The 25,997-nt window shown below is 38.7% G+C and overlaps 2 protein-coding genes across 5 annotated transcripts; one reads left to right on the top strand and one right to left on the bottom strand.

The window, feature by feature from the left end:
* On the bottom strand, window positions 1–25,848 carry Alg3 (Alg3, alpha-1,3- mannosyltransferase). Of its 3 annotated transcripts, XM_067774641.1 has the most exons (3): window positions 25,426–25,848; window positions 989–1,327; window positions 1–934 (listed from the first exon to the last, which is right to left on the bottom strand). In XM_067774641.1, the coding sequence occupies exons 1-3, from the start codon at window positions 25,712–25,714 to the stop codon at window positions 72–74; spliced, it is 1,491 nt and encodes a 496-aa protein (XP_067630742.1). In that variant the 5' UTR covers window positions 25,715–25,848; the 3' UTR covers window positions 1–71. The 3 variants fall into 3 exon arrangements, with proteins under 3 accessions (XP_067630742.1, XP_067630741.1, XP_067630743.1); XM_067774640.1 differs by having other exon boundaries at window positions 1–1,327; window positions 25,426–25,847; XM_067774642.1 differs by lacking the exon at window positions 25,426–25,848 and adding an exon at window positions 20,881–20,997 and having other exon boundaries at window positions 1–1,327.
* On the top strand, window positions 21,093–22,818 carry LOC137244906 (protein tumorous imaginal discs, mitochondrial). 2 transcript variants are annotated; one of them, XM_067774643.1, is made up of 2 exons: window positions 21,093–22,543; window positions 22,614–22,818. In XM_067774643.1, the coding sequence occupies exons 1-2, from the start codon at window positions 21,168–21,170 to the stop codon at window positions 22,669–22,671; spliced, it is 1,434 nt and encodes a 477-aa protein (XP_067630744.1). In that variant the 5' UTR covers window positions 21,093–21,167; the 3' UTR covers window positions 22,672–22,818. The 2 variants fall into 2 exon arrangements, with proteins under 2 accessions (XP_067630744.1, XP_067630745.1); XM_067774644.1 differs by having other exon boundaries at window positions 21,095–22,543; window positions 22,619–22,818.
* Window positions 25,849–25,997: the final 149 nt, after the last annotated feature.

The raw sequence follows: 25,997 nt of genomic DNA, 5'->3' as shown, positions 1-25,997 counted from the left end.
TTGTTTTTTCTTATACAATTTATGTTTATTGCTGAATGAGCACAAAATTTAGTCTTACAAGTACAAACATGTTATTTAAGCTTAAGTGATTGAACTGCTGCGCTTTGCGATGTTGTTTTGAAAATATTTCTGCCCACGCCGAATAAAAGTACTAAATGGCATAAATGTAATAATCCACTAGAAATACTTGTACTTGGATATGTATTCCAACAAAATTCAGTTAAACCAAGCAGTAAAAATCGCATTCCCAAGCTGTAATCTGTTGACCATGTAAGATAAGGTAACGAATGAAAGTACCAAACATAGAACTGATAGTGCAAGGAACGAGCGCAAATCAAACCAATAAAATTACATAAAAAGAATGGCAAAATCGCAAGTTGTGTACACTTTTCGAAATGTATTGATACAGGTTTATCATCTTCTGTAGGCGATACATCTTGAATTCTAGCTGTTTTATTCCCAGCAGTTTTTTGTAGACCCTTTTCAAATAATTTTAGAAAAGCCTGTTGTTCGGGTGTTAAGTCCTCTTCTTTATTATGTAATTTTTTCTGTACATTTGTCTTTGATTCTTTCCTCTTTTCATTTGGTTTGCGTTGCATACCAAGATTTTTTAAATTAATTTGTGGCTGTAGCTGGTCTTGTAATCCACGCAAACGTACGTAGTTCTGAAAAAATATATATGTAGGCTTCGCGAACAAACCCAGTAAAAGTAGGTGTGCCATGAGTAGGGAGACGTGAAACATTTTGTTTTCAAATAATGTGCGATGCAAGAATCTGTAATTAACGGTCCATTTGTGTTCGAAAATGCGTCCAAAGTTAAAGCTTCCTTTTAAGTATTCTAAAGGGTGTACAAGTAAAAATGGTGCACCCAACAGTAATTGAAAACAACCACAAATCGCTAACTGTATCGTAGTCTGCGCATAACCCAGATTCACTATATAAAACAGTAGTAAAGCTGGTGCAAATAATAATATATTCATTTTTATACCAACTGCTAGGCTAAAACATAAACTACCGATGGTCCAGTGACGATCCAAAAACAAATTGAGAGCGGCGTATAAGAATAGTATAGCAACAGGATCATTAAATAGTCGTAAAACATATATCGAGTGTATACGATAGGATGTAAATGCACTTATAACCAAAACATATGGTGGAACTTTCCGACTTTTACTATACAAACGCAGTACAAGCCACATTTGTAATAAATATATAAACGCAAAGATATATTGCGCTAAACGTATATTTTGTCCATGTGATGTGATATAGTAGAACGCCGAATAAATGTATACAAAAGCTGCTGGATATACTAATGGGCCGGTGTCACCTACGAACAAAATGATTTTAATTTTTATTTAATATCGCGATTAAAAATAATATATTTATAACCATAATAAATATGTAATTAATGAAACATCAGAATGACTACTTATATATTTAACTAATATGTAAATTGACTGGCAAGAGTCGATAAACTTCGACGAGTCGCCGGAGCTTGAACTTCCATTCTTTTGGTGTTAGTGGCTGCTACTTTTACTTACTGACAATTGTGCTGATGTTCTGTTGCAGTTTCCACTATTTTGGTGGCAGGATCAATAGCAAAGAGGATAGAAATAATAAGAGATGTTAGTCCGTACTTTTTGCGATATTCATTTGTAATGTACCACTTGCGGGGTAATTTTAAATTGCTTCTACACACTCCTGAGGTATTTTTGTTTGTTTTAAGGGATTGTATCCATTAAATAATTCATCTCCTTTCCAACAATCACAATATATATTAAAATAAACTTCTTAAAAATGTTTAGAAGGTAATTTTCTTATACCCGCCAAGTAGTTGCATTACAAATGAATATCGGAAAATTTACGAACTGACGTCTCGGTAATCGGGTTTGATTTAAACACGCTATTGGTTGTGAGGTACTACTCTCAAAGTACTCCAAATAAAGTCCAGTTTGCAAAACTGAATTAATTTAATGATTTAATGAACAGTTTAGCGATTCAAACGTTATCAGAAGGTGTAAAAATATTAGAAATCCCCAGAATTCGTTACACTATCCTCTTTGTCAATAGTCAACGCAAACAATTAACAATTTCGAGTTGTCATATCTGCAAAAACATGCCTGGAAGATTTTGGGTAGTATTACGAATCTGATGTGCTCCGGTACAGGATCTTTCCGGTACTAGCCAGACTCCAGTGGGAATAATTTTTTTTGGTCCCTGAAACCTTTGGGCGGTGAATTTAGGTCTCCTCTTACGATCACCATTTCATGAACTATCGTGCCGTCTATGTTGTTGTTTTTGTAGCGAAAAATACACTCCCTGTCAGCTATTATTTGACAGGTAGGTGTGGCAATGGAGGAAAGAAAGATTTTTCACTTGTATGAATTCACAATGATTCCTACATTGCCATGCGTACCTGTCAAATAATAGCTGACAGGGAGAGTGGTTGTCGCGAATGGACAGAGAATGGAAGATAGGTTTGTTTTTTTTTGCTCCTGGTTATTAAATTGAACTGCCATGAATTGCCAATTTGTGTCTCAAATCAGAGTTTCTTTTAAATGTGGCGGGCGAGCAACTAACATCAAATTGATTTGGTGGCGTGGCAAACCCTTCGATTGTGTTTACGCCTTGAAATGTTTCTCAGCAAAAAAAGTTATCTGCCTTATCAGATGCACATGGAGTGGATCTAAAACATGTAGGATGACCAATTAATGTTCCCATTAGCACGCCACATTCTGGAAGAAAAGTGGGCTCTATCTCCCCGGATATTTATCGCAAAAAAATATAATTTTTATTTTCGGTTTACCATACATATTTCTTGCTCTTTTCATGACGGAAGGTTTCAAGACCTGGCAGATTCCTGTAGGAACGAAAATGGCGACCTGGTAACTGACGTACAGAGTGTGAAGGAAGACGTACCTGATACTCCGATGATGAAAAACACGCTCCGGCATCCAACTATGGCGAAGTGAGAATAGCAATATTCCGGCTAAAAAAACACATGGTGCCAGGTAATGACGGGATACCCGCCGGGCTGCCCAAACTTGGAGACGAAGGGTTGGTATAAGATAAAGAAGCAAAAAAGTGGGTCTTGCGGTAAATGAGGACAAGACGAAGTACTTGCTGTCATCGTGGCCTTTGTTGCCACGTCACTGTTGACGGATATACATTCGAGACTGTGGAGCATTTCGTCTATTTGGGAAGCAGCATTATAAGCAAAAACAATGTCGGCCTAGAAATCAAACGGAGAATAACTCTTGCCAACAAGTGCTTCTTTAGACACCTGAAAAGTAAAATCCTCTCTCGACGAAGGAAAATCTCGCTCTACAAGTCACTCTTCATATCTGTCCTGATGTATGGCTCGGAATAATGGAAGGTGTAGAGAGAAGATGACATGGCTATTGGCGTATTCGAGAGAAATGTTCTCCGGAAGATTTGTAGTCCTGTCCGTGATGTCGACGGCGAGTATCGAAGGAGGTATAATGCTATAATAATATATGAGATTTTCGCAGATATGGCGATAGTGCAGCGAATAAAAACAGAAAACTTCGCTAGCTAGGTCATCTTATGCGGATGGACGAATACGCTCCAACCAAGAAAGAAAGTAACCGCAGTTTGTAAGCAAAGGAAAGAGAAGACCTTCACTGAGTTGGGAGAGACAGTTGGATTTGACTTCGCTGGTGCTTCCAAGTGGCGACTGTTATTGCAAAGCAGGATCAGCTGACCTCACTGACTCAACGTACTTCATTTTTATATAAAACTTCAAGAAGTGCTGTATTGCTGCGCAATAATACATACTAGTATCGCCCGTGGTCGAAATTCGACCAACTTGTATTTTTTTCAACTCACTCTATGCTTCCAGTGTTGGGGTAGTGCAATAATGCGTTAATAGTTGAGCAGTGAGTGGAAATATAGCAAACTGATCTATCTTACTTAAAGTTCTCATTAAAATTTTGAATTTGACCTAAGACGTTATAATCTTTGATTGTATTTCCTTAAATTTTCTACATTCTTTTCAAATGTAATTATAAGTTTTGGTGTAGAGCTCCTTAAAAAAATATAACAAATATGTAAAATGAAATGAAATTTACATAGAATTGTGGTGAAATTACTTGAAATTGAATTGAAAATTTGCTTTTTATACACCACCCGGGAGATACGCCGTTGGCGCGCTAGCGAAGTTAGTTTTGGGTGCTCGGTTCCCCAGTAGGCTTATATCACCAATATAAACTACATATACATATATCGCCCATTTACTTCAATAGCGTCATAATTCAAAAAACACGAATTTTTAGTTAAGAACGAAGAAATGTGCTAAAGGAATTTAACCTATTTCACACCACCTGTTAGGTATGCTATCGGCGCTTTACTATTACATATGTATTTATAATTAATTAAATAAAATTATAATTTGCCATTAATTGTTATAAATTAATTTAGTTAGTTTCAACAAAAGTTAACTCATTATTTGTGATTTTCTTGAAAACAACTAAAATAAAAAAAACAAATAATCTGTTAAATAAAGACTTATGTATTTACATGTAAGTAAAATTTGCCACAAAAAATGGGCCGTTCAAAAATTAATTCTATTTAAGGTTTTTTGGTACGCTACAAATTATTTTGGAACAGTTTTTTAGGATTTTGGTAGAGGCTATTATAGGTAAGTGGCAACATTGGGCACCATATTTGTATGTACGTGAAACATTTGTGCTTTCGAATTTAGCAGGGAATCATAAAGGTTTAGGTCTTTGAAATTCGCATTAGAACACTTTGATAATTGTTCCCAAAGATGGCGCGCTTGTGCACGAAAATTAATTTCGATATTTGTATGAATTGTTCGAATTTAAAAAAAACTTTTTCTATTAATTATAAACAAATAGAGTAATATTTGTTAACAAAAATAGGCCTATGCACTGCGGCTGATCAATACGAATCGATTCATATAACTTTTATATGATTTTACGTATGCTAAGTATGCGAAACAGCCTATCAATTGATTGAATGGAAATTTTGTTAGCGTATTAGTATATAGATAGTGAGTGAAATTCTGCCTATGCAATACGACCGCCATGATGCCGGTTGCCGTTTTCACCTAAAATCAAGGGACGTTTTTTTTTTCGTTTAATATACAACGTGAAATTTTCCGATTCAGTCAAGTTGCATTTAAATAATAATAAACTAAGTTGAAATAAACGAATATATAATAAAGTAAAATAAGAAATAAAATAAAGTAGCACAAAAGACAATATAAAAAATTTAATGTTATATTTTTGTAAATTTTTTGTTTTTTGTTCAGTATAAGACGTACTTTATTTAAAATGAGGATTAAATCTGCAAATGAAAAAGCATTTTCGGGCAAATTTGCCATTAATTGTTATAAATGAATTTAGTTAGTTTCAACAAAAGTTAACTCATTATTTGTGATTTCATGTTTTCTTGAAAACAACTAAAATAAAAAACAAATAATCTGTTAAATAAAGACTTATGTATTTACGTGTAAGTAAAATTTGCCACAAAAAATGGGCCGTTCAAAAATTAATTCTATGCACTGCGGCTGATCAATACGAATCGATTCATATAACTTTTATATGATTCTACGTATGCTAAGTATGCGAAACAGCCTATCAATTGATTGTATGGAAATTTTGTTAGCGTATTAATATATAGATAGTGGGTAAAATACTGCCTATGCAATACGGCCGCCATGATGCCGGTTGCCGTTTTCACCTAAAATCAAGGGACTTTTTTTTTCGTTTAATATACAACGTGAAATTTTCCGATTCAGTCAAGTTGCATTTAAATAATAATAAAGTAAAATAAGAAATAAAATAAATTAGTATAAAAGACAATATAAAAAATTTCATGTTATATTTTTGTAAATTTTTTGTTCAGTATAAGACGTACTTTATTTAAAATGAGGTTTAATCTGCAAATGCAAAAACATTTTCGGGCAAATTTGCCATTAATTGTTATAAATGAATTTAGTTAGTTTTAACAAAAGTTAACTCATTATTTGTGATTTCATGTTTTCTTGAAAAAAACTAAAATAAAAAAACAAATAATTTGTTAAATAAAGACTTATGTATTTACGTGTAAGTAAAATTTGCCACAAAAAAAGTTGCATTTAAATAATAATAAACTAAGTTGAAATAAACGAATATATAATAAAGTAAAATAAGAAATAAAATAAATTGGCATAAAAGACAATATAAAAAATTTAATGTTATATTTTTGTAAATTTTTTGTTTTTTGTTCAGTATAAGACGTACTTTATTTAAAATGAGGATTAAATCTGCAAATGAAAAAGCATTTTCGGGCAAATTTGCCATTAATTGTTGTAAATGAATTTAGTTAGTTTCAACAAAAGTTAACTCATTATTTGTGATTTCATGTTTTCTTGAAAACAACTAAAATAAAAAACAAATAATCTGTTAAATAAAGACTTATGTATTTACGTGTAGGTAAAATTTGCCACAAAAAATGGGCCGGTCAAAAATTTATTCTATTTAAGGTCTTTTGGTACGCTACAAATTATTTTGGAACAGTTTTTTAGGATTATGGTAGAGGCTAGCATTGGGCACCATATTTGTATGTACGTGAAACATTTGTGCTATCGAATTTAGCAGGGAATCATAAAGGTTTAGGTCTTTGAAATTCGCATTAGAAAACTTAGATAATTGTTCCCAAAGATGGCGCGCTTGTGCACGAAAATTAATTTCGATATTTGTATGAATTGTTCGAATTTACAAAAAACTTTTTCTATTAATTATAAACAAATAGAGTAATATTTGTTAACAAAAATAGGCCTATGCACTGCGGCTGATCAATACGAATCGATTCATATAACTTTTATATGATTTTACGTATGCTAAGTATGCGAAACAGCCTGTCAATTGATTGTATGGAAATTTTGTTAGCGTATTAATATATAGATACATATTCTGAACTAATTTTTCTTCGAGTTACGGCTCCCGAAACATCGAAAATTGCTTAGTCATAATAGGGGCGGTGCCAGGCCCATTTTTTAAAATTTGAAGTTTTTCCTATTTATTGTTATAAATCCACTTGGGAAATTAAATACCATTGATATAAAGCTCTTTTTGCAAAGATATAGTTATTATTCGTCCACGACCCTTTTAAAAATCTTTTATATAAAACTGGGAGTTCAAAGCAATCCTTTCAGTAAAGGCAACCTCTCTGCCGAATTTGTTACGATAGGTTTAACGATTTTTGATTAATAATATTTGTAAAATTGATTTTATCACAAGCGCGCGATGCCACGCCCATTTTAATTTTTTTTTCAAATTTTTATCAAAAGTCTCAACATCAGTCCATACGTCAAATTTCAACATTCTAGGTGTATTATTTACTAAATAATCAGGTTTTTTGTGTTTTTCAAAATGTTATATATATAAAAAGTGGGCGTGGTTATCATCCAATTTCGCTCATTTTCAATATCAATCTATTCTGGGTCCAGATAAGCTCGTGTACCAAATTTGGTGAAGATATCTCAATATTTACTCAAGTTATCGTGTTAACGGACAGACGGACGGACGGACATGGCTCAATCAAATTTTTTTTCGATACTGATGATTTTGATATATGGAAGTCTATATATATCTCGATTCCAACCAACCGTTATCCAAGCGAAGTTATAATACCTGGGTATAAAAAGAAAGTCGAAGACAAAAATTGTAAAGCGTCTGCCCAACAAGATGGGCCAATGTCATGAAGTGGTATCCACTTACACACTATCCACACTAACAGCCAGCAATATTCGAAGCCTTTGAAGAGAGAGCAGAAGGGAAAAACGACAAAACTTCAGCACAAGCTTCTCAGTTTAAAGCTGCTATTTCTAGCGTGCAATTCCAAACGTTGCTGTTGTTGTTGTAGCGATAATAGCCCCGAAGGCCTTGGGGAGTGTTATCGATGTTGATGGTCCTTTGCCGGATGTAGATCCGGTACGTTCCGGTAACAAGCACAATAAAAGTACTAGCCCTACCATCTCGGGAAACGATTTGTTATGACCACATGAAAATTTCTAGGCCATACCGTCTAGAGATATACGCCGCCGATTTTGATCGTTTTTCGCACGCCGCCGCCGAATGTCGAAAATATCGGCGCGGCGGTGGCGGCGTCCGGCGCGTTACTATATTTTCTACTCGTTTAAGACTGTTTAGGCCATTTATTGCTCATGTCGAAAATTGGGCGGATATGGTCGAAAGGAGTATCAAGGGATGCGCATCACTGCCAGTTATAAGAAACTAATTGCGAAATTTAACTCTTTCTAACTGTTCAATAGTTATTTAAAAAAAAAACATGCGCTTTCGATATCACTTTAACACGGACTTCGCATCACCCAATTCACCAAGTTATTAAAACAAAACACTAAAAGAAAAGGTATATAATAAATTTATATGCTCACTTTGCATATTTTTTTTTTCAAAAGATTCAAAAAATAATGAACAATGAATTCAAATAAAATGACCCAAGGTGAACATGTTTTCAAATTGTCCTTCAGTTGTTAAAAGAAAGCAAATTACCCAAAAAAGGTGCCGATTTTAAAAAAAATTTATATTGCGATTGGCTGAAAGTATAAGCGAAATCAGTGATGCAAAATCCTTAGTAGGATTCAGGAATTTAAACACTCCTTTGAATGATTCCCACCTTACACTTACGTTGAAGATTTATGTACGTATGAGGGTTTGAAAAATGACTTTGGGTTTACATTCAAACATCTGTTGTTTATTTGCGAAACTATACAATAGCATCTGAAATGTTAATTTTGATTTTCACACTTCATCTTTCAATACCCAAGTCTCCCGTTTTGACATTTCCTAAAGTTGGCGGCCCTATCCAAAACTAGTACCTTGGAGTGAATCACATTGGTTATAGCCTGTCAACCAAGTTTAAATATCACCTACCTGTTACGGCTCCTTTTACAAATGTGAATACGTAGGACCATATAGTTACCAGGTGAGGCTTTGTCCTTCGCGAGAACATTCAAAGTGGTGAAGCGAAAGCTTTCCCAAGACAGTCGAACTAATGACCGTGTATGCTACTACCCCAAATCGTGGACAGTCGAACTAGTCTGAAAATTTAAGCTACGCGGCCATGAACAATGAGCTCTTATATCATAAAGCCGGAAAACAGCAGTTAACATCCTTCAACTTAAAAACGGTCGACTTTCATTCTAAAATATCGTTTTGATTTAACGAAGACTATTGAAATCAATGTTGTGAACACAAACGTATGCAAACTTTGCTCTACATTTTAAAAATTGTATCCAGAGTCCTTGTAAAATTTTATGTAGATGCGCCGAGGATTATACGATTTTCACCCGTGAGTTACGCAATGACATCCACTTAGACTGCTTATGATTTCGATGGCGGCATCCTTGGCCAAATAATCACTCCCTAACGTTTCAAGGTGTTTCTCTGGTGTAGCTCGGCAGCATATCGCGACAAAAATATTCGTTAGAAAGTCTTCGGAGCTACACCTAGAGCTTCTAGGAAACTTACGTCGACGAAGTTACATATGATTTCGAAGTCGCAGCCCTATAGCTTCTGTGATGGCATTTGGTGTGAGGATCAGGAGGCGTAGTAGCCACTGGTGGTCGGGATTGCTACTGTTCGCACATCGGGAATTGTAGCTCTTAATCATCGAGGATTTTAGCTCGAAAAAACTGGATTCGCCCTGTGCCACGAGAGTCATGAGTATTAATAGACCATTAATAGCAACCGTAAGTCGCCTTCGTGCATGATCGCCAAACAGCCACAAATGATTTAAAGAAATTGTGTTCGCGGCGATTGTTAGGAGTTACCCCAGGTAAAACTTTTGCACGAGATATACAGACAAAAGTGTGACCATTTTATGTATCTCTATTTCTCTTCAGCAGACGCAGCAGTACCAACTCCAAAGACCGGGGTTAGATTCGAAGTCTGTCTGGAGTAGGTGAACGAGGGACAATCCTTCCGCAAAGAGCTACACCTGAAAATTTTTGAACGGTATGCGAGATCTTGAGGCAAAACCTCCGGATCTTTCCGAAATAGACCAGCACGTTGATTTCCTTAGATAGATACAAACAAAACCTTTCTTAAATATTATTTTTTTAAATAGAAAAAATCAAGCTCTTTAAACTAAGAACACAGGCGTATGCCGTCGCGCCACCCACGCCGCCGCCGCCGATAAAGTGATCGGCGTAAACCTCTAATACCGCCCTCCCACCCCCATTGATCCATCAGGAGTTCGGGGTCGCCAGAGCCTCGGCTGTTAATGAAACTGGATTTGCCACGGCTAGGTGAGGTTGATTTGGATAAGCTATGTAATGCGCTGGCAACCCCTGGAGAGAGTTGCGCTACACAAGAAACCACGCATCAATAAACATCTATTAAATATATGCAACGTTGATACTGAGAGCGTCGAAGATTATTATAGGATCACATTCTATATTCCATTCCTTGATGCATTCATAACTCATATCAAGAGCCGTTACATGAAACACCAAGTAATTTGCGAAAATTTCGGTGTTTTGTTCCCCAAAAGTGAATACAACGCTGAAAAATGCAATAAACTGCATGAATTTTATGAAAGTGTTGTGAATTGTTCCAAAACCGAGTTTGCATTGAAAGTCAAGTCGATGGTCAGAATTTTAGAAACGTGTTTGGTGCACGTGAGGTGGGTACAAGTTTGATGATTACCTACAAAATTGTTATGCTCTATTTCTTATTTATCTTATTTTTTCAGATGATGAATCCAAATGCTTTGGAACATGTAAGTAAGATATTGCGCATATTAGCCGTTCTACCAGTTTCGACAGCAACACCAGAACGCATATTTTCTGCCTCAAAAGGTTAAAATCATACTTGCGGAGTACAATCAGTCAAGAACGTTTGAATGGACTCGCTTCATTGAATATCCATATTGATACACCACTTTCTGTAAACGAAGTACTAGAAGAGGTTTTCAAAAAACCTAGGCGATTGTTGGGAAATAGTTATGGGGAAAATTAGTTTCTTTATGCTGTATGTGTTTAAAGCTTGAATATACAGCCATATTTTACTGACCGATTTTGGCTACGAACCAATTTACATATCATAAAATAGGTACGAAAAATACCTCACATCTACACCATCTTCTTCAATTTTGTAATTATCAAGCTTGAGATGCCCATTTTACAAGCTGAAGCAAATTTAAAGTATTTTTCGTTTGGTTACCAGCTATATGCGTGTGTATGTGTGAGAACCAACTTCGGCTGATGACTACATTTGTGTGCGTGAGTTATTCTTCGTCGTTTTTTATGTACGTGTGTATATGATTAAATTCATGTGTTCATGTACACAAGAGTGGCAGCTTGCTTTATTGTTGTGTCTTTATTTACTAACAGCCACAATATTGTGGCGAATTTTAGCATCACTACGTTATTAGTAAATAAAGGCACAACAACAATAAAGCCAGCTGACAATCTGGTGTACATGAACAAATCAATCATCATTTACACACATACATACAAGGCAACGAAGAGATAACTCACACACAGATGTAGTCATCAGCAGAAGTTGTTACTCACACATACACAAGCACATATGTAGCTCAATTACCAAGCAGGAGATACAGCAGTTCTAGAAGGCGAAACGTATAGACTTTAGTAGAAATATGCGAATGAAGCAACGGAGAGTATGAAAGCAGCGCAGGCTGAGGAATGACTAATCAATTTGATTTAAAGACGCTATCAGTTGCGTATAATGGTACTACTCCCAAAGTAGTCTGATAAAGACCATTTTGCAATACAGAATATTGTATAAGGAAAATAATCATAAGTTATAATGTAGTTTATGTGCGTGGAGCTTTAGCTGTATTTGACAGGCGCGGGCAGTTGGCAACGCGCATGTCAAATACAGCTGCGGCCCACGTCACGCAATTGAAAAGTAGGATACAGAAAAATAATATAAATTTGCCAAGTTGGCACGAAGGACGTGCTTTATATTTCGAAATACAAGTAATTTGTTTGAGAGAAAAATTTAAATAAAGTTTTAAATGGGTGTTTGGCGGATCAGACCGCCCGCAGTTCTGTGTAAACATAAAATGGCCACAATATGGAGGAGGCGCCCTCCAGGATAATTATTATCAAAGAAGGTAACGCCACATGGCGTACCAGAAGAGGCCGATTGCCAGGTAAATTGGAAGGTTAGCAGCGGACAACCAAAGTTGTCCAATAATTGGAATGATTTATTCAACAGTTTAGCGATTCGAACGTTAGCAGAAGGTTTCAAATAAGCGGAATTTCCCTAAATTCGTTACAATTGGTGTCAGAAGAGGAATTGTTGAATAAATTCCGAAGATTTCGAATACAACTTGGACATGGCAAAGTTAAGTGAATTAAAGATCCAACAGCTGAAAAATGAGTTGGAGAACCGTGGGTTGACTACAACCGGTAATAAAATAGAACTTCAAGCACGACTACGAGAGGTTATGGAGTCGGAAGGAATTAATGTGGACGAGTATGTATTTCATCCTGATGGGGACGAGACATTAACAAAATTGGAAGAGAAGAACGGAAGTCCGAGTACAGGCAAAAGCGGCGAGAATATTGCGCTATTGGCTTTGTTATCACAGATATCGACAAAAGTGGAAACCCGGGGAACACGTATAACAGAAAGTATAGCATCTCAACTAGAATCACAGGAGACTGGCATAACATCGAACATGGAAGCGCAGCAGGCACGCATTTCACAAATGTCGTCGCAAATGTCATCGCAACTGGAATCGCACGAGACACGTATAACATCTCAACTGGAAGAACAGCAGACATATATGGCATCACAATTGGAAGAACAGAAGACCGATATGACATCTCAGTTGGCTGAGCAGTTGAAAGCACAGGAGGCTCGCATATCCTCGCAGCTGGAGGTGCAGGAGATAAGGGTATTACCGAAGCTGGAGGCACAGGATACAAAAATTATACAACTCGAGGACAAAATCGATGCCCAGATTGAAACGTTAAGAGGTCGTATACAGGAGCTGCAACCAAATCGCCCTAATCGCCTAAATGACTGTTTCAACAAGCAATCCGAAGGTAAAAACTCCATCTTTTGACGGGCCCGTTCCTTTCCAGGTATTTAAGCTTCAATTTGAGAAGACGTCAGCAGTGAACAACTGGATTTCTGAAGATAAGGTTACTGCACTGTTCGTGGCATTGAAAGGGCCTACAGCAGTAAACGAGTGCTGGTGGAAGAGTCAGCAAACACCACCAAAATCAGAAGCAGTAACCTGGGCTAAGGTTGATGGAGATTGTGGGACAAACAAATTGGGGTTTATCGAGGCAGCAAACAAATCAACAGCGAATGTACTTGTAGGAAAAACCTTGGCTATGACAAAACAAGATGGACGTATCCCGGTAAGAGTACTCAACAAGTTGAAGTCACCACTCAAATTGACCAGAGGAACTATATTGGGAAGATGCCAAGAGGCTGAATTAGTAATCAATTGTGAACAACTCCAGGGGGTCAGAATATACCCGCGGTAGGTATGCCTGTCGTAAGAGCCGACTAAAATACCAGATTCAAGGGGCTGTGTAGCGCAACCCTTCAGGTTGCCAGCGCAATATACAACTTCTCCAAACCCAATTGTCAACCTCACCGATCCGCGGCGAATCCTTTTTCTCTAACAGACGAGGCTCTGTTCCATGGGAAGCTTGGGGGTGGGGAGGGAGTAATGGCCATACAAATCGTTCCCGAGATGGTCGGGCTAGCACCTTAATGGTGCTGTGTTACCGGAGCGTACCGGATCTGTATCCGGCAAGGGACCATCACATCAATAACACTCCCCAAAGCCTTCGGGGAGCAACCTTATCGCTACAACAACAACAATCTTTCAAACGACATCACGGCCTGGACGGAGGGGCTAGAAGAAGCCTATCAAAATAAGGCAAAACAACTTCTCCCAAAGTATGCAAACATATTTGACCAGGACGGTTCCAAACCAGGCCGCACCAATGTTGTAAAACATCAAATTGACACTGGATGCGAGGCCGATCCGTCAAGCTCCTCGTAATGTTCCAGTGGCGAAATGGGAAGTTGTGAGTCAAATCATAGAATGAGCGACAGAACCATCAGCTAGTACATGGAGCTCACCGGTGGTACTTGTAAAGAAGAAGGATGGAAAAACGAGGTTTTGCGTGAACTACCGGAAGTTGAACGACGTCACGAAAAATGATAGCTACCTATTGCCGAGAATTGACGACACTCTGGACTTGCTATCTGATACAATATGGTTTTCGACGCTGGACTTAAAAAGTGGGTACTGGCCAGTGGAGGTGAAGGAGGAAGACAAGAAAAAAACAACCTTCAGTGTCGGAAATGGTCTCTGGTAGTTTACAGTAATGCCCTTTGGACTATGTAATGCACCAGCTACTTTTGAGAGACTCACGGATCAGGTACTGAAAGGACTACATTAGAAAACATGCTTAGTGCACCTAGACGACATCATCGTATTGGGAAAGAACTTTGAAGAACATCTGAAGTACGTGGAGGTTTTCCAAAGAAGGTCTGAAACTTAGTCCCAAAAAGTGTTCTCTGTTCAAGAAGCAAGTTAGTTTCTTGGGTCATAAAGTAACGATGGAGGGTATCTGCACCGCGAATGAAAAGATAGAAGCAGTAAAGGATTGACCAAGGCCACAGAATCTGCATGAGTTAAGAAGTTTTCTTGGGCTGTGCAAATATTACCGCCGATTTGTACCAAATTTTGCCAGCGTAGCCTATAGCCTCCATGAGCCTACAAGAAAAAATAAAGGTTTTGAATGGAAGAAGGAGCAAGAAGTGGCTTTCCAAACATTGAAAGAGCGTTGGTACACTGTCCCAATGTTGGCATATCCCATTCCAGGAGCAACGCTTATTCTAGATACAGATAGGAGCGGATATGCTATAAGAGGCGTTTTTTTCACAACTGGTCGATGGACAGGAGAAGGTAGTTGCATATTACAGCCGTTCAATTGGAAAACCAGAGAGGATTTATTGCGTTACACGGAGAGAGCTGTTGGCATTGGTAGAGTGCATTAAACATCTCCACAAATACCTCTACGGGCAGCAATTCCGCGTCAGGACAGATCATGCAGCGTTGAAATGGCTCCTGCAATTCCGTAATCCAGAAGGTTAATTGGCACGGTGGATCGAGCGACTACAAAGCTATGACTTTTCCATTGAACATCGGAAAGGGAGTACCCATGGGAATGCCGATGCAATGTCACGAAGACCATGTAGTTTGGAATGCAAACACTGTTCGAAAGCTGAGGCTAAGGAAGACATCATAGATGTCCGGCTTATGACTATAACGTGTTCAGTTGAATGGGACAAGGAACCACTAAGGAAGTGTCAGCTAGAAGATACAGATCTGTCACATGTTATGCAAGGGCTCGACCGAAACGAAAGACCTAATAGAGAGATGTCAGCAGAGAGTCCTATTGCGAAGTCATATTGGGCACAGTGGAACAGTTTAGAATTGATATCCGGTTGCTCTTATCGAGTATGGGAGAGTGAATATGGTCAATGTAAAATGAAACTGATAGTTGTTCCCAGGAAAACGATGCCTGACGTTTTCAACGAGCTACATAATGGTCCAAGTGGAGGTCATCTTGGAATCACGAAGACGCTCGAGAAAATTAAACAGAGATTCCATTGGGTTGGTTGCCATTAGTCGGGCACTGAGTGGATTGCCAATTGCGTTGTTTGCAGCAGAGCGAAAGCGCCCAAAACCCGAAGTCATGGTCGGATGAAGCAATATAACACAGGTGCACCATTTGAAAGGACCGCTATGGATGTCGCAGGTCCATTTCCTGCTAGCAACCGCGGAAACAAATATGTACTGGTGGTTATGGATTATTTCACCAAATGGCCACAGGTATACCCAATCCCAAATCAAGAAGCGGAAACAGTAGCAGAAGTGTTTATAAATAATTGTGTTGCAAAGGTATGGTGTACCAATGGAGTAACATTCTGACCAAGGGAGAAATTTTGAATCAGCTATGTTCCAAGAAATGTGTAAGACATTGGACATTCGAAAAACACGGACAACTGCACTGCATCCTCAGACCGATATTCTTGATGGCTTACCGATCGGCAGTGAATGAGACAACGGGCCAAACTCCCGCAAAGGTAATTTTTGGCAATGGCCTTCGACTGCCAGCTGATTTGAAGTTTGGGATAAATGCCGATGCAGAGAGAAATGCCAAGAAATACTCTGGTGTCTTGGAAGAAGAGATGAGAGAAATACGCGATCTTGTAAGGCAACGAACAAAGATTATGAGTGACAAGATGAAAGCCAGATACGATAAAGCAATTAATTCGGAAGGTTTTCGGGAAGGAGATTTGGTGCTGTTATACAACCCACAACGGAAAAAAGGTTTGTCCCAGAAATTGCAGTTTAATTGGGAAGCACCATACAAAGTTGTAAAACGGATCAACGATGCCGCATACAAACCATTGGCATTTAGGTCAGATTGTCCGATCGGGACGATCCGACTTAGGAGGAGGGCAGTGTGGCGAATTTTAGCATCACTAGGTTATTAGTAAATAAAGGCACAACAACAATAAAGCAAGCTGTCACTCTGGTGTACATGAACAAATCAATCATTTACACACATACATACAAGGCAACGAAGAGATACCTCCCACACAGATGTAGTTATCAGCCCAAGTTGTTACTCACACATACACACGCATATTTGTAGCTCAATTACCAAGCAGGAGATACAGCAGTTCTAGAAGGCGAAACGTCTAGACCTTAGTAGAAATATGCAGACGAGCCAACAGAGAGTATAAAAGCAGCACAAACTGAGGCATGATTAATCAGTCTGATTCAAACACGCTAACAGTTGCGAAGTGAAGTATAATTGTGAAGTATAATTGTGAAGTATAATTGTACTACTCCCAAAGTAGGCTAATAAAGGCCATTTTGCAATACAGAATCTATATATATAAAAAGAAGTGTAAATTTTGATTGTCACTCCATAACTCGAGAACGGATAGAAAGATTGCCATGAAATTTTTAGGATAACTTAAGAGGAACCCGGAGAGTGCTTGTGAAAAGTTTTGTTTTTTTTCGGGAAGTGGACCAGGGACCGATTTATTCTAAACTGTCGTATATATGGCTCGATTTGCCTGAAATTTGGTATGTAGGTAGCGTTATATCTAGAATAAAATGTCGGATAACTTTTCTTCCGGGAAGTGGACCAGGATACATATCGGTGACTAGGGTCTCGAGATATAGGCCAGAACGTGGACCTGGGCACCCCTAGAATATGTGTGTATTTTGGATATCAAATGAAAGCTGTTGCTGAGAGCTTTTAAGTAATTTTCATTGTGATATTCGATTTAGTCGCATCAACCTGGCAAAACTGATAAATATGCATGCGAAGCCTAAATAAAGACATGAATTAATAATACCTACATACCTATTTACATACGTTCTATTCAATTTGCCTGAATTTGGTATATAAATTTGCCTATATTAGTATTTCCGATGCTTTTTTCCGGGAAGTAGACCAGAGACGGACTGGGACTGAGACTGAGACTCGGAGTGGGACTGGGACTGAGACTCGGAATGGGACTGGAACAAAATACATACCACCCTCTGGGACTGGCAATAAGATATGAAGAATGAGAAAAACTTGAGAGAAGATAAAAGAGAGAAGGAGACTGAGAAAGAGATAGAATGAGACGAAGATGGAGATAGATGAAGCGAAAAATACGGAGGGAGGAGTGAATACAAAGATTAGGAAAAATTGTAGAGGGGCGAGGGAGAGTTAGACGGAAAAAGCTTATTAAAATGTATGCAGATATACAAATTTAGGGCAGAACAACGTCTGTCGGGTCTGCTAGTATTGTATAAGGAAAATAATCATAAGTTATAATGTAGTTTATTTGCGTGGAGCTTTAGCTGTATTTGACAGGCGCGGGCAGTTGGCAACGCGCATGTCAAATACAGCTGCGGCCCACGTCACGCAATTCAAAAGTAGGATACAGAACAAGTAAGGAAAACTAAGTTCGGGTATAACCGAACATTACATACTCAGCTGAGTTTTGGAGACAAAATAAGGGAAAATCACCATTTAGCAAAATGAACCTAGGGTAACCCTGGAATGTGTTTGTATGACATGTGTATCAAATGAAAGGTGTTAATGATTATTTAAAACGTAGTGGGCCTTACTTCTATAGGTGGACGCCTTTTCGAGATATCGCAATAAGGGTGGACCAGGGGTGACTCTAGAATGTGTTTGTACGATATGGGTATCAAATTAAAATTATTAATGAGGGTTTTAAAAGGGAGTAGCCCTTAGTTGTATATGTGAAGGCGTTTTCGAGATATCGACCAAAATGTGGGCCAGGGTGGCCCAGAACATCTTCTGTCGGGTACCGCTAATTTATGTATATATGTCATACCACGAACAGTATTCCTGCCAACATTCCAAGGGCTTTTGATTTCGCCCTGCAGAACTTTTTCATTTTCTTCTACATAATATGGTAGGTGTCACACCCATTTTACAAAGTTGTTTCTAAAGTTATATTTTGCGTCAAAAAACCAATCCAATTACCATGTTTCATCTCGTTTTTCATATTTGGTACAGAATTATGGCATTTTTTTCATTTTTGTAATTTTGGATATCGGAAAAGTGGGCGTGGTCATAGTCGGATTTCGGCCATATTTTATACCAAGATAAAGTGACTTCAGATAAGTACGTGAACTAAGTTTAGTTAAGATATATCGTTTTTTGCGCAAGTTATCGTGTTAACGGCCGAGCGGAAGGACAGACGATCGACTGTGTATAAAAACTGTGCGTTGCTTCAAACCGATTTCGCCCATTTTCACAGAAAACAGTTATCATCATAGAATCTATGTCCCTACCAAATTTCACAAGGATTGGTAAATTTTTGTTCGACTTATGGCATTAAGAGTATTCTAGACGAATAAATGAAAAAGGGCGGAGTTACGCCCATTTTGAAATTTTCTTTTATCTTTGTATTTTGTTGCACCATATCATTACTGGAGTCGAATGTTGACATAGTTTACTTTTATACTGTAAAGATATTAAATTTCGAAATAGTAAAAGACTTCGTTTATTTGGGAACCAGCATCAACACTAGCAACAACATCAGCACTGAAATCGAGCGAAGAATCAATCTTGCCAATAAATGCTACTTTGGACTAGGTAGGCAATTGAAAAGTAAAGTCCTCTCTCGGCGAACGAAAATCATACTCTACAAGTCACTTATCGTACCCGTCCTGCTATATGGGGCAGAAGCATTGACCATGACAACAGCAGATGAAGCGGCTTTGGGAGTGTTCGAGAAAAGTTCTTCGAAAGATTTATGGACCTCTACGCGTTGGCGATGGCGAGTACCGAAGAAGATTTAATGATGAGCTGTACGAGCTATACGCAGACATCAACATAGTCCAGCGAATTAAAACGCAGCGGCTGCGCTGGCTAGGCCATGTTATGCGAATGAAAGATGATGCTCCGGCCAAGAAAGTGTTTCTATCGGAACCCGCCTATGGAAGCAGAGGTAGAGGGCGGCCCCCACTCCGTTGGAATGACCAGGTGGAAAACGATTTAAACTCCCTTGGTGTGACCAAATGGCGCCGGTTGGCGGAGCGAAGGAGCGACTGGCGCGCCTTGTTGGACGGCCATAACCGTTTAGACGGTTAAGCGCCAATTAAGTAAGTAAGTAAGTATTAAATTTTTTGTTAAAATTTGACTTAAAAAAAATTTTTTTTAAAGTGGGCGTGTTCGTCATCCGATTTCGCTAATTTTTATTTAGCACACATATAGTAATAGGAGTAACGTGCCTACCAAATTTCATCATGATATCTTCAACGACTGCCAAATAACAGCTTGCAAAACTTTTAAATTACCTTCTTTTAAAAGTGGGCGGTGCCAGCCCATTGTCCAAAATTTTTCTAATTTTCTATTTTGCGTCATAAGGTCAACGCACCTACCAAGGGTAATAGTCTAGTTAAGGGGTCGACTGCTAATACGCTACCAAAAATATCGAGAGAGGTGTCAAAAGACGCGTATTAATCTCGAGAACAGTAATCCGACGGCGGAAAAGAAACATTTTAACTATGTCCGGTGAAATTTGCAGTTGAAGTTGGCGATTTTCATGTGGTTGTTGTTTGTACCCACAAAAAAAATTGTGCATCACCGTGGCGGTAGCCACGGTTATACCACACACCCGGACTTGGCACTGCGTAGCCCAGAGTTATTTTTTATAAGCGCGGCCGAAGGCCGCCTATGCAGAAAAGTGTTCTACCCAGAATTACCGTTGGAATCAGCATAAAAATCTCTACAAAGTCCGATTTTTTTTTTTTTTTTTTTGACAAATGTATGTGTTCTGCACTTGTTCCAATTAAATACATTAATTTCAAATTATTCAGAGAATTACAAAACAAAATACATTGATAGTGTATGTTTGTTTGCATTTATGTCGACGTGCCACCACCTTATAATGTTCTACCAAGATAAAAAGATATTGTTGCGGAGCTGGCAACACTATTCACCACCTTCATTTGTTTTCGTTTGTTTAATTGCAACAACGAAAAAAGCGACAATAGTACCGACGTGTTTTCCGCGAATAACTTTTAAACGAGATACAAAATATAGTTTCTGCTTTCGGATTCCGAATCTTGACGCAAATACGCGTCTTTTGATATCGCTATCGACATGTGCGAACCGAATTTTAAGTGCAGGACCTAAGTTGAAATTTTACTAAATTTGGAAATTAAAAAGCGTATATTTCATAAATTTTTAGGACCCCCTCTGCCCCTACAAATCAACAAAAGTTTGAAAATCGTGGCACCTTATATAAAATCCAACCCCTATTACCCTACCAAGTTTCATCGCTTTATCCGTCATTGATAATGAATTATCGCACTTTTTCGGTTTTTCGAAATTTAGAACAGCGATTAAACATGTGCTGTTTACTATTATGAACTTTTTTTCAGACATTCGCCACTTGTATGAATTCACAATGAGAAAGATTTTTCACTTGTATCCGTATCTGTTTCATGTACCTTTGGAACACGAGGAATGTGAACGACTGCTGTGAATTGATAATACATGCTTAAAGAAGAAGAATTTTTGAGTGAAGCATGGTCGCAGTTATTACCGCATAGGAATGTCTCTGGCCGAAGGAGTTATTGTGAAAATGTTTTTATCATCAAAATCACTCAATCTGCTAGCTGTTCGTCTAACATCAAATCGGATTATCAATTGTCGTACGACAGAATGTCTGGCATTGCAACCGGTGACACAAAGACGTTTTCTATGCGCCTGGAATGGACGTAGTGGTAAAACATCAAACTTGATTTTAACGACGAGGCCACCAGTGCAGAAGCAAAGGTCTCATATACACTTAACAAATGTGTTTAATGCCAAGGACTACTATCAAATATTGGGTGTAGCTAAGAATGCGAATGCCAAAGATATTAAGAAAGCCTATTACCAATTGGCTAAGAAATATCATCCTGATACAAATAAAAACGATCCGGATGCAGGTAAAAAGTTTCAAGAAGTTTCCGAAGCATATGAAGTGTTGAGTGATGACACTAAAAGACGCGAATATGATACATATGGGCAAACAACTGAGAATATGGGACGTGCTGGCTTTGGTGGGCAGGGCCCCCAAGGATTTTCACAAAATTGGCAATTTCGTTCCACAATTGATCCCGAAGAACTATTTCGTAAAATATTTGGAGAAGCTAACTTCAGAAGCAACAGTTTTGATGATTTTGCAGATTCCAAATTTGGTTTTGGTGCCGCACAAGAAATTATTATGGATTTGACATTTGCTCAAGCAGCAAGAGGTGTTAACAAAGATGTCAATGTAAATGTTGTTGATACATGTCTAAAATGTAATGGATCAAAATGTGAGCCCGGCACAAAACCTGGACGCTGTCAATATTGTAATGGCACTGGTATGGAAACTATTTCTACTGGACCATTTGTTATGCGTTCCACATGTCGCTATTGTCAAGGCACCCGTCAATACATTAAATATCCATGTTCTGAGTGTGAGGGCAAAGGACAAACAGTGCAACGTAAAAAAGTTACTGTACCTGTACCGGCGGGTATCGAAAATGGTCAAACAGTGCGTATGCAAGTTGGACGAAAAGAGCTTTTCGTAACTTTCCGCGTGGAGCCTAGTAAATATTTTAAACGGGAAGGTGCTGATGTGCATACAGAAGCCGCCATTTCAATATCACAAGCAGTTTTTGGTGGAACTATACGTGTTCAAGGAGTTTATGAGGATCAATGGATTAGTATACAACCGGGCACATCCTCACATCACAAAGTGTTTTTGCGTGGCAAAGGATTGAAACGTGTTAATGCAAATGGACATGGTGATCATTATATAAACATAAAAATTGAGGTGCCTAAAAATTTAACATCTGAACAAAAATCTTTGTTGCGAGCTTATGCGGAGTTAGAAACGGATACACCAGGACAGATCAACGGTATTACCAGACGAAAAGATGACACCAAGAAAGCTACGTAATTACACATAAAACAAATTTGTTGTACATACTGATAAGTTATTTACCAAATTTTTTTGTTGTTACAGAACAGCGGACACCCCGAAAACGTTCCTATCGAAAATTAAGTCGTTATTTAACAGATAATCGATAGAGCAGTAAAATTTAGAGATCTATGTGTGTTTTTGGGTAGGGCTTAATGATGTAACGTTAATTGCTTTATTATTTTAATTAGTTTTATGCACGATGATAACGAAATAAAAAAAATTAGTTGTAACCAATGAATTAAGATAAGACACTTTACTACTTAGAAGATTGTACCATCAGCTTTTTTCGTCTGAGTGGACAGCCTGGTTAACGGTTCAAAAATAGTCTAGCACACAGAAAATGTTTCAGGTTGCCCTCCGTATTACAATTCTACAGAGGACCGTCTACAAATAACATTATTCATCTATGCACAGCTTGCAAGTTTATTAACTTTTTTGTGAGTTCTTTTATTAAAACTCAGTTTGAAGGGACAGGGTTGGTTAGGTTGTTGTTGTTGTAGCAGTGCTTCGCCCCACTTAATAGGTGCGACCGATCACAAAATGTCCTTCCGCAAGTTTTGGGTACTGTTCTTTGAGTACTGGATTCACCGGGCAATTCCTGGCATAAAGGTCCGACGCTTGTTTGTGGAATTCACTGTGGACCCGCTTGTGTTTTTTTGCTTCATACGGCTGAGTTCTCAGATGCCGTATTTCCTCATAATGCTTACGGAGATGACTCCTTATGCCCCTAGGCGGTGTTGAATCATCAATCAGATGTCTGTCGGGGACCCCAGCGGGTTAGGGGATCAGAATATACCCGTGGTAGGTATGCCTGCCGTAAGAGGCGACTAAAATACCAGATTCAAGGGGCTGTGTAGCGCAACCCTTCAGGTTGCCAGCGCAATATATAGCTTCTCCAAACCCAATTGTTAACCTCACCTATCCGCGGCGAATCCTGTCTCACTAACAGACGAAGCTCTGGCGACCCCAAGATCCTCATGGAACTTGGGGTGGGGAGGGGGGAATGGCCTGAAGGTTTAATGTGGCCACATAAATCGTTCCCGAGATGGTCGGGCTAGCACCTTAATGGTGCTGTGGTACCGGAGCGTACCGGATCTGTATCCGGAAAAGGACCATTACATCGATAACACTCCCCAAAGCCTTCGGGGAGTAACCTTTCGCTTCAACAACAACAACAACATGTCTGTTGTGATGCCCAGGTTTCTAGGTCTCTCATTTCTCTCCCTGATGGGGAGTATTCCCGCCTCATTATGTAGATGGTGTTCTGGGGATATAAGAAGACAGCCGGATTTGAGGATTTTATTACGGTACTGGATTTTCGGTATAATTGCGGCTGCATGCTCACCAAAATGTAGATCCTGATCAAACGTCACACCCAAAATTTTGGGATGTAGGACAGTCGGTAGCGTAGTGCCATCGACGTGGATGTTCAAAATGGCCGTCCATGTTGTAAATAAGGTCGCGGAGGATTTAGTCGGTGATAATTCCAGGTTTCGCGAGGCGAAAAAACTGGAGAGATCAGGGAAGTAGCCGTTTATTCTGTTGCAAAGCTCATCGATCTGTTGGCCTGGGCCTGTGGCCATTATTGTGCAGGCGTAGGAAATGATAGTGACTCCTTCTGGTGGAGAAGGTGGCTTCGATATGTAGAAATTAAACAAGAGTAGGGATAGGGCACCACCATGTGGCACCCCTTGTTTAACTCTTCTTGGCTTAGATGATTCGTTTCTAAATTGTACCGATGGCTGCCGACCACCCAGATAATTTGCGGCCACCTTTTAAGACATGGGGGAAGGGTAGACCATTCCAGGTCTTGCAGTAACGTGCCATGGTTGACCGTATCAAAAGCTTTTGATAGGCGTAGCGCAACGAGTACTGTTCTATGGTGGGGGTTTTGATTTAAACCGCAATTTATCTGGGTGCTAATGGCATTTAGCGCGGTGGTGGTGCTTTGGAGTTTTCTGAAGCCATGCTGATGACAGGCTAGCAAATTTACTTTGAAGTAAGGGAGGAAAATGGCTTCAAGCGTCTTGGCTACTGACGATAGGAGAGATATCGGGCCATATGACTCGCCTATGTTAGCTGGTTTCCCAGGCTTTAGTAGCGGGACCACCTTGGCCATTCTATTAGAAAAGTTTTACATGAAAGTCAAGCGAATACACAATCCCCAAATTCAAATTTATATAATTTATCGGTAACGTTTTACAAGACGGTGCACCGCCTAATTTTTACCAAAAATTATTACAGGTGGTATCAAAAGACGCGTCTCGACCTCCGTTTTAAGAATCCGGAGGCGAAAATCGAAATTTTTATTTCTGTCAAAAGATATAAGAAAAAAATCGGTTCAAATTTTCATGTGGTTGTTTTTTGCCACATTTCATGTACATATACACACACTAATGCAGAAATCTGTTCAGCGCGCATTTAGTTTTGATCTCCAAACCGGCGTTGGACCCACCCAGGGTAATTTTTTATAAACGCGGCCGAAGGCCGTCAACGCGCAGAAAGGTGTTCTATGCAAAAAGCTATGGATCGGGACCCATATTTCGGACCCTCTCGGGGTCAATTTACGTTTTGTAAATAACTTTCGACAGAAATAAAATTTTTGATTTCCGCTTTCGGATTCTTAAAACGGAGGTCGAGACGTGTCTTTTGATACCACCTTTGATAATTTTTGATACAAATTAGGTGGTGCACCGTCTTGTAACACGTTACCAATTTATCTACCGGTGCCTTGACACACACCAACAAACTAAGTGCCATGCTAAGTATAATTTGTTGAGGGCCTTAATGGAAAGTAAAAATAGAATACAATGCCAACAATTAAGCACAGTAACATCTATTATTAAACACTTACCTTTCAGATGAGCATAGTTTAATGTTCCATTTAGAAATCCCTCGCATTCCTGCATATAAGCAATCCAATCTATTTCGGTGTAAGGTACTCGCCATATCACAAAAATGTTTAATAATAGTTCTGCTAGTAAAATAAGTAGCGTTACGACAGGTAATGCCGCGGGGTCAAAGACAAGATATTTTACATACTCGAAGTTCAAGTACTTTTTTATTAAACGTTTGAGTGTTGGCCGATTGTTTACATATTTGTTATTACCCACTGTATGGGTCTTGAACTTTGATGGCGGCATTTGGTTCAATTAAATTACAAAAAAAAAAAAAAAAACATGATTACCTTTAGGAGGTATTCAGTATGTTCTTTAAAGGGTGAGCAGCCATCCGCGAACAATCGGAACTGCCCGAAAACTTAGTGTTTGCTTGCCCACAGCTGTCAGCAAGTTCACCCTTGTGCTACGAACAGAACATACAAATTATCATATGGTTCAAAAGCTCACACTATTATGCGGCAGTTACCCACCGACGTGTGCCGTACGTAAGAACGTTTGTCGTACGAAGCACGTTTGACCGTACGAA

The sequence above is a fragment of the Eurosta solidaginis genome, chromosome 3, assembly GCF_040869045.1.
Source record: "Eurosta solidaginis isolate ZX-2024a chromosome 3, ASM4086904v1, whole genome shotgun sequence".
Lineage (NCBI taxonomy): Eukaryota > Metazoa > Arthropoda > Insecta > Diptera > Tephritidae > Eurosta > Eurosta solidaginis.
This window is presented reverse-complemented; position numbering and strand designations above follow the sequence as displayed.

Coding starts and splice junctions, on each gene's coding strand:
- LOC137244906 (XM_067774643.1), top strand. CDS start 21,168: ATGTCTCTGGCCGAAGGAGTTATTGTGAAAATGTTTTTATCATCAAAA. Junction 22,544..22,613: donor GATGACACCAAGAAAGCTAC/GTAATTACACAT, acceptor TTGTTGTTACAG/AACAGCGGACACCCCGAAAA.
- Alg3 (XM_067774640.1), bottom strand. CDS start 25,714: ATGCCGCCATCAAAGTTCAAGACCCATACAGTGGGTAATAACAAATAT. Junction 1,328..25,425: donor AAACTATGCTCATCTGAAAG/GTAAGTGTTTAA, acceptor TTTTGTTCGTAG/GTGACACCGGCCCATTAGTA.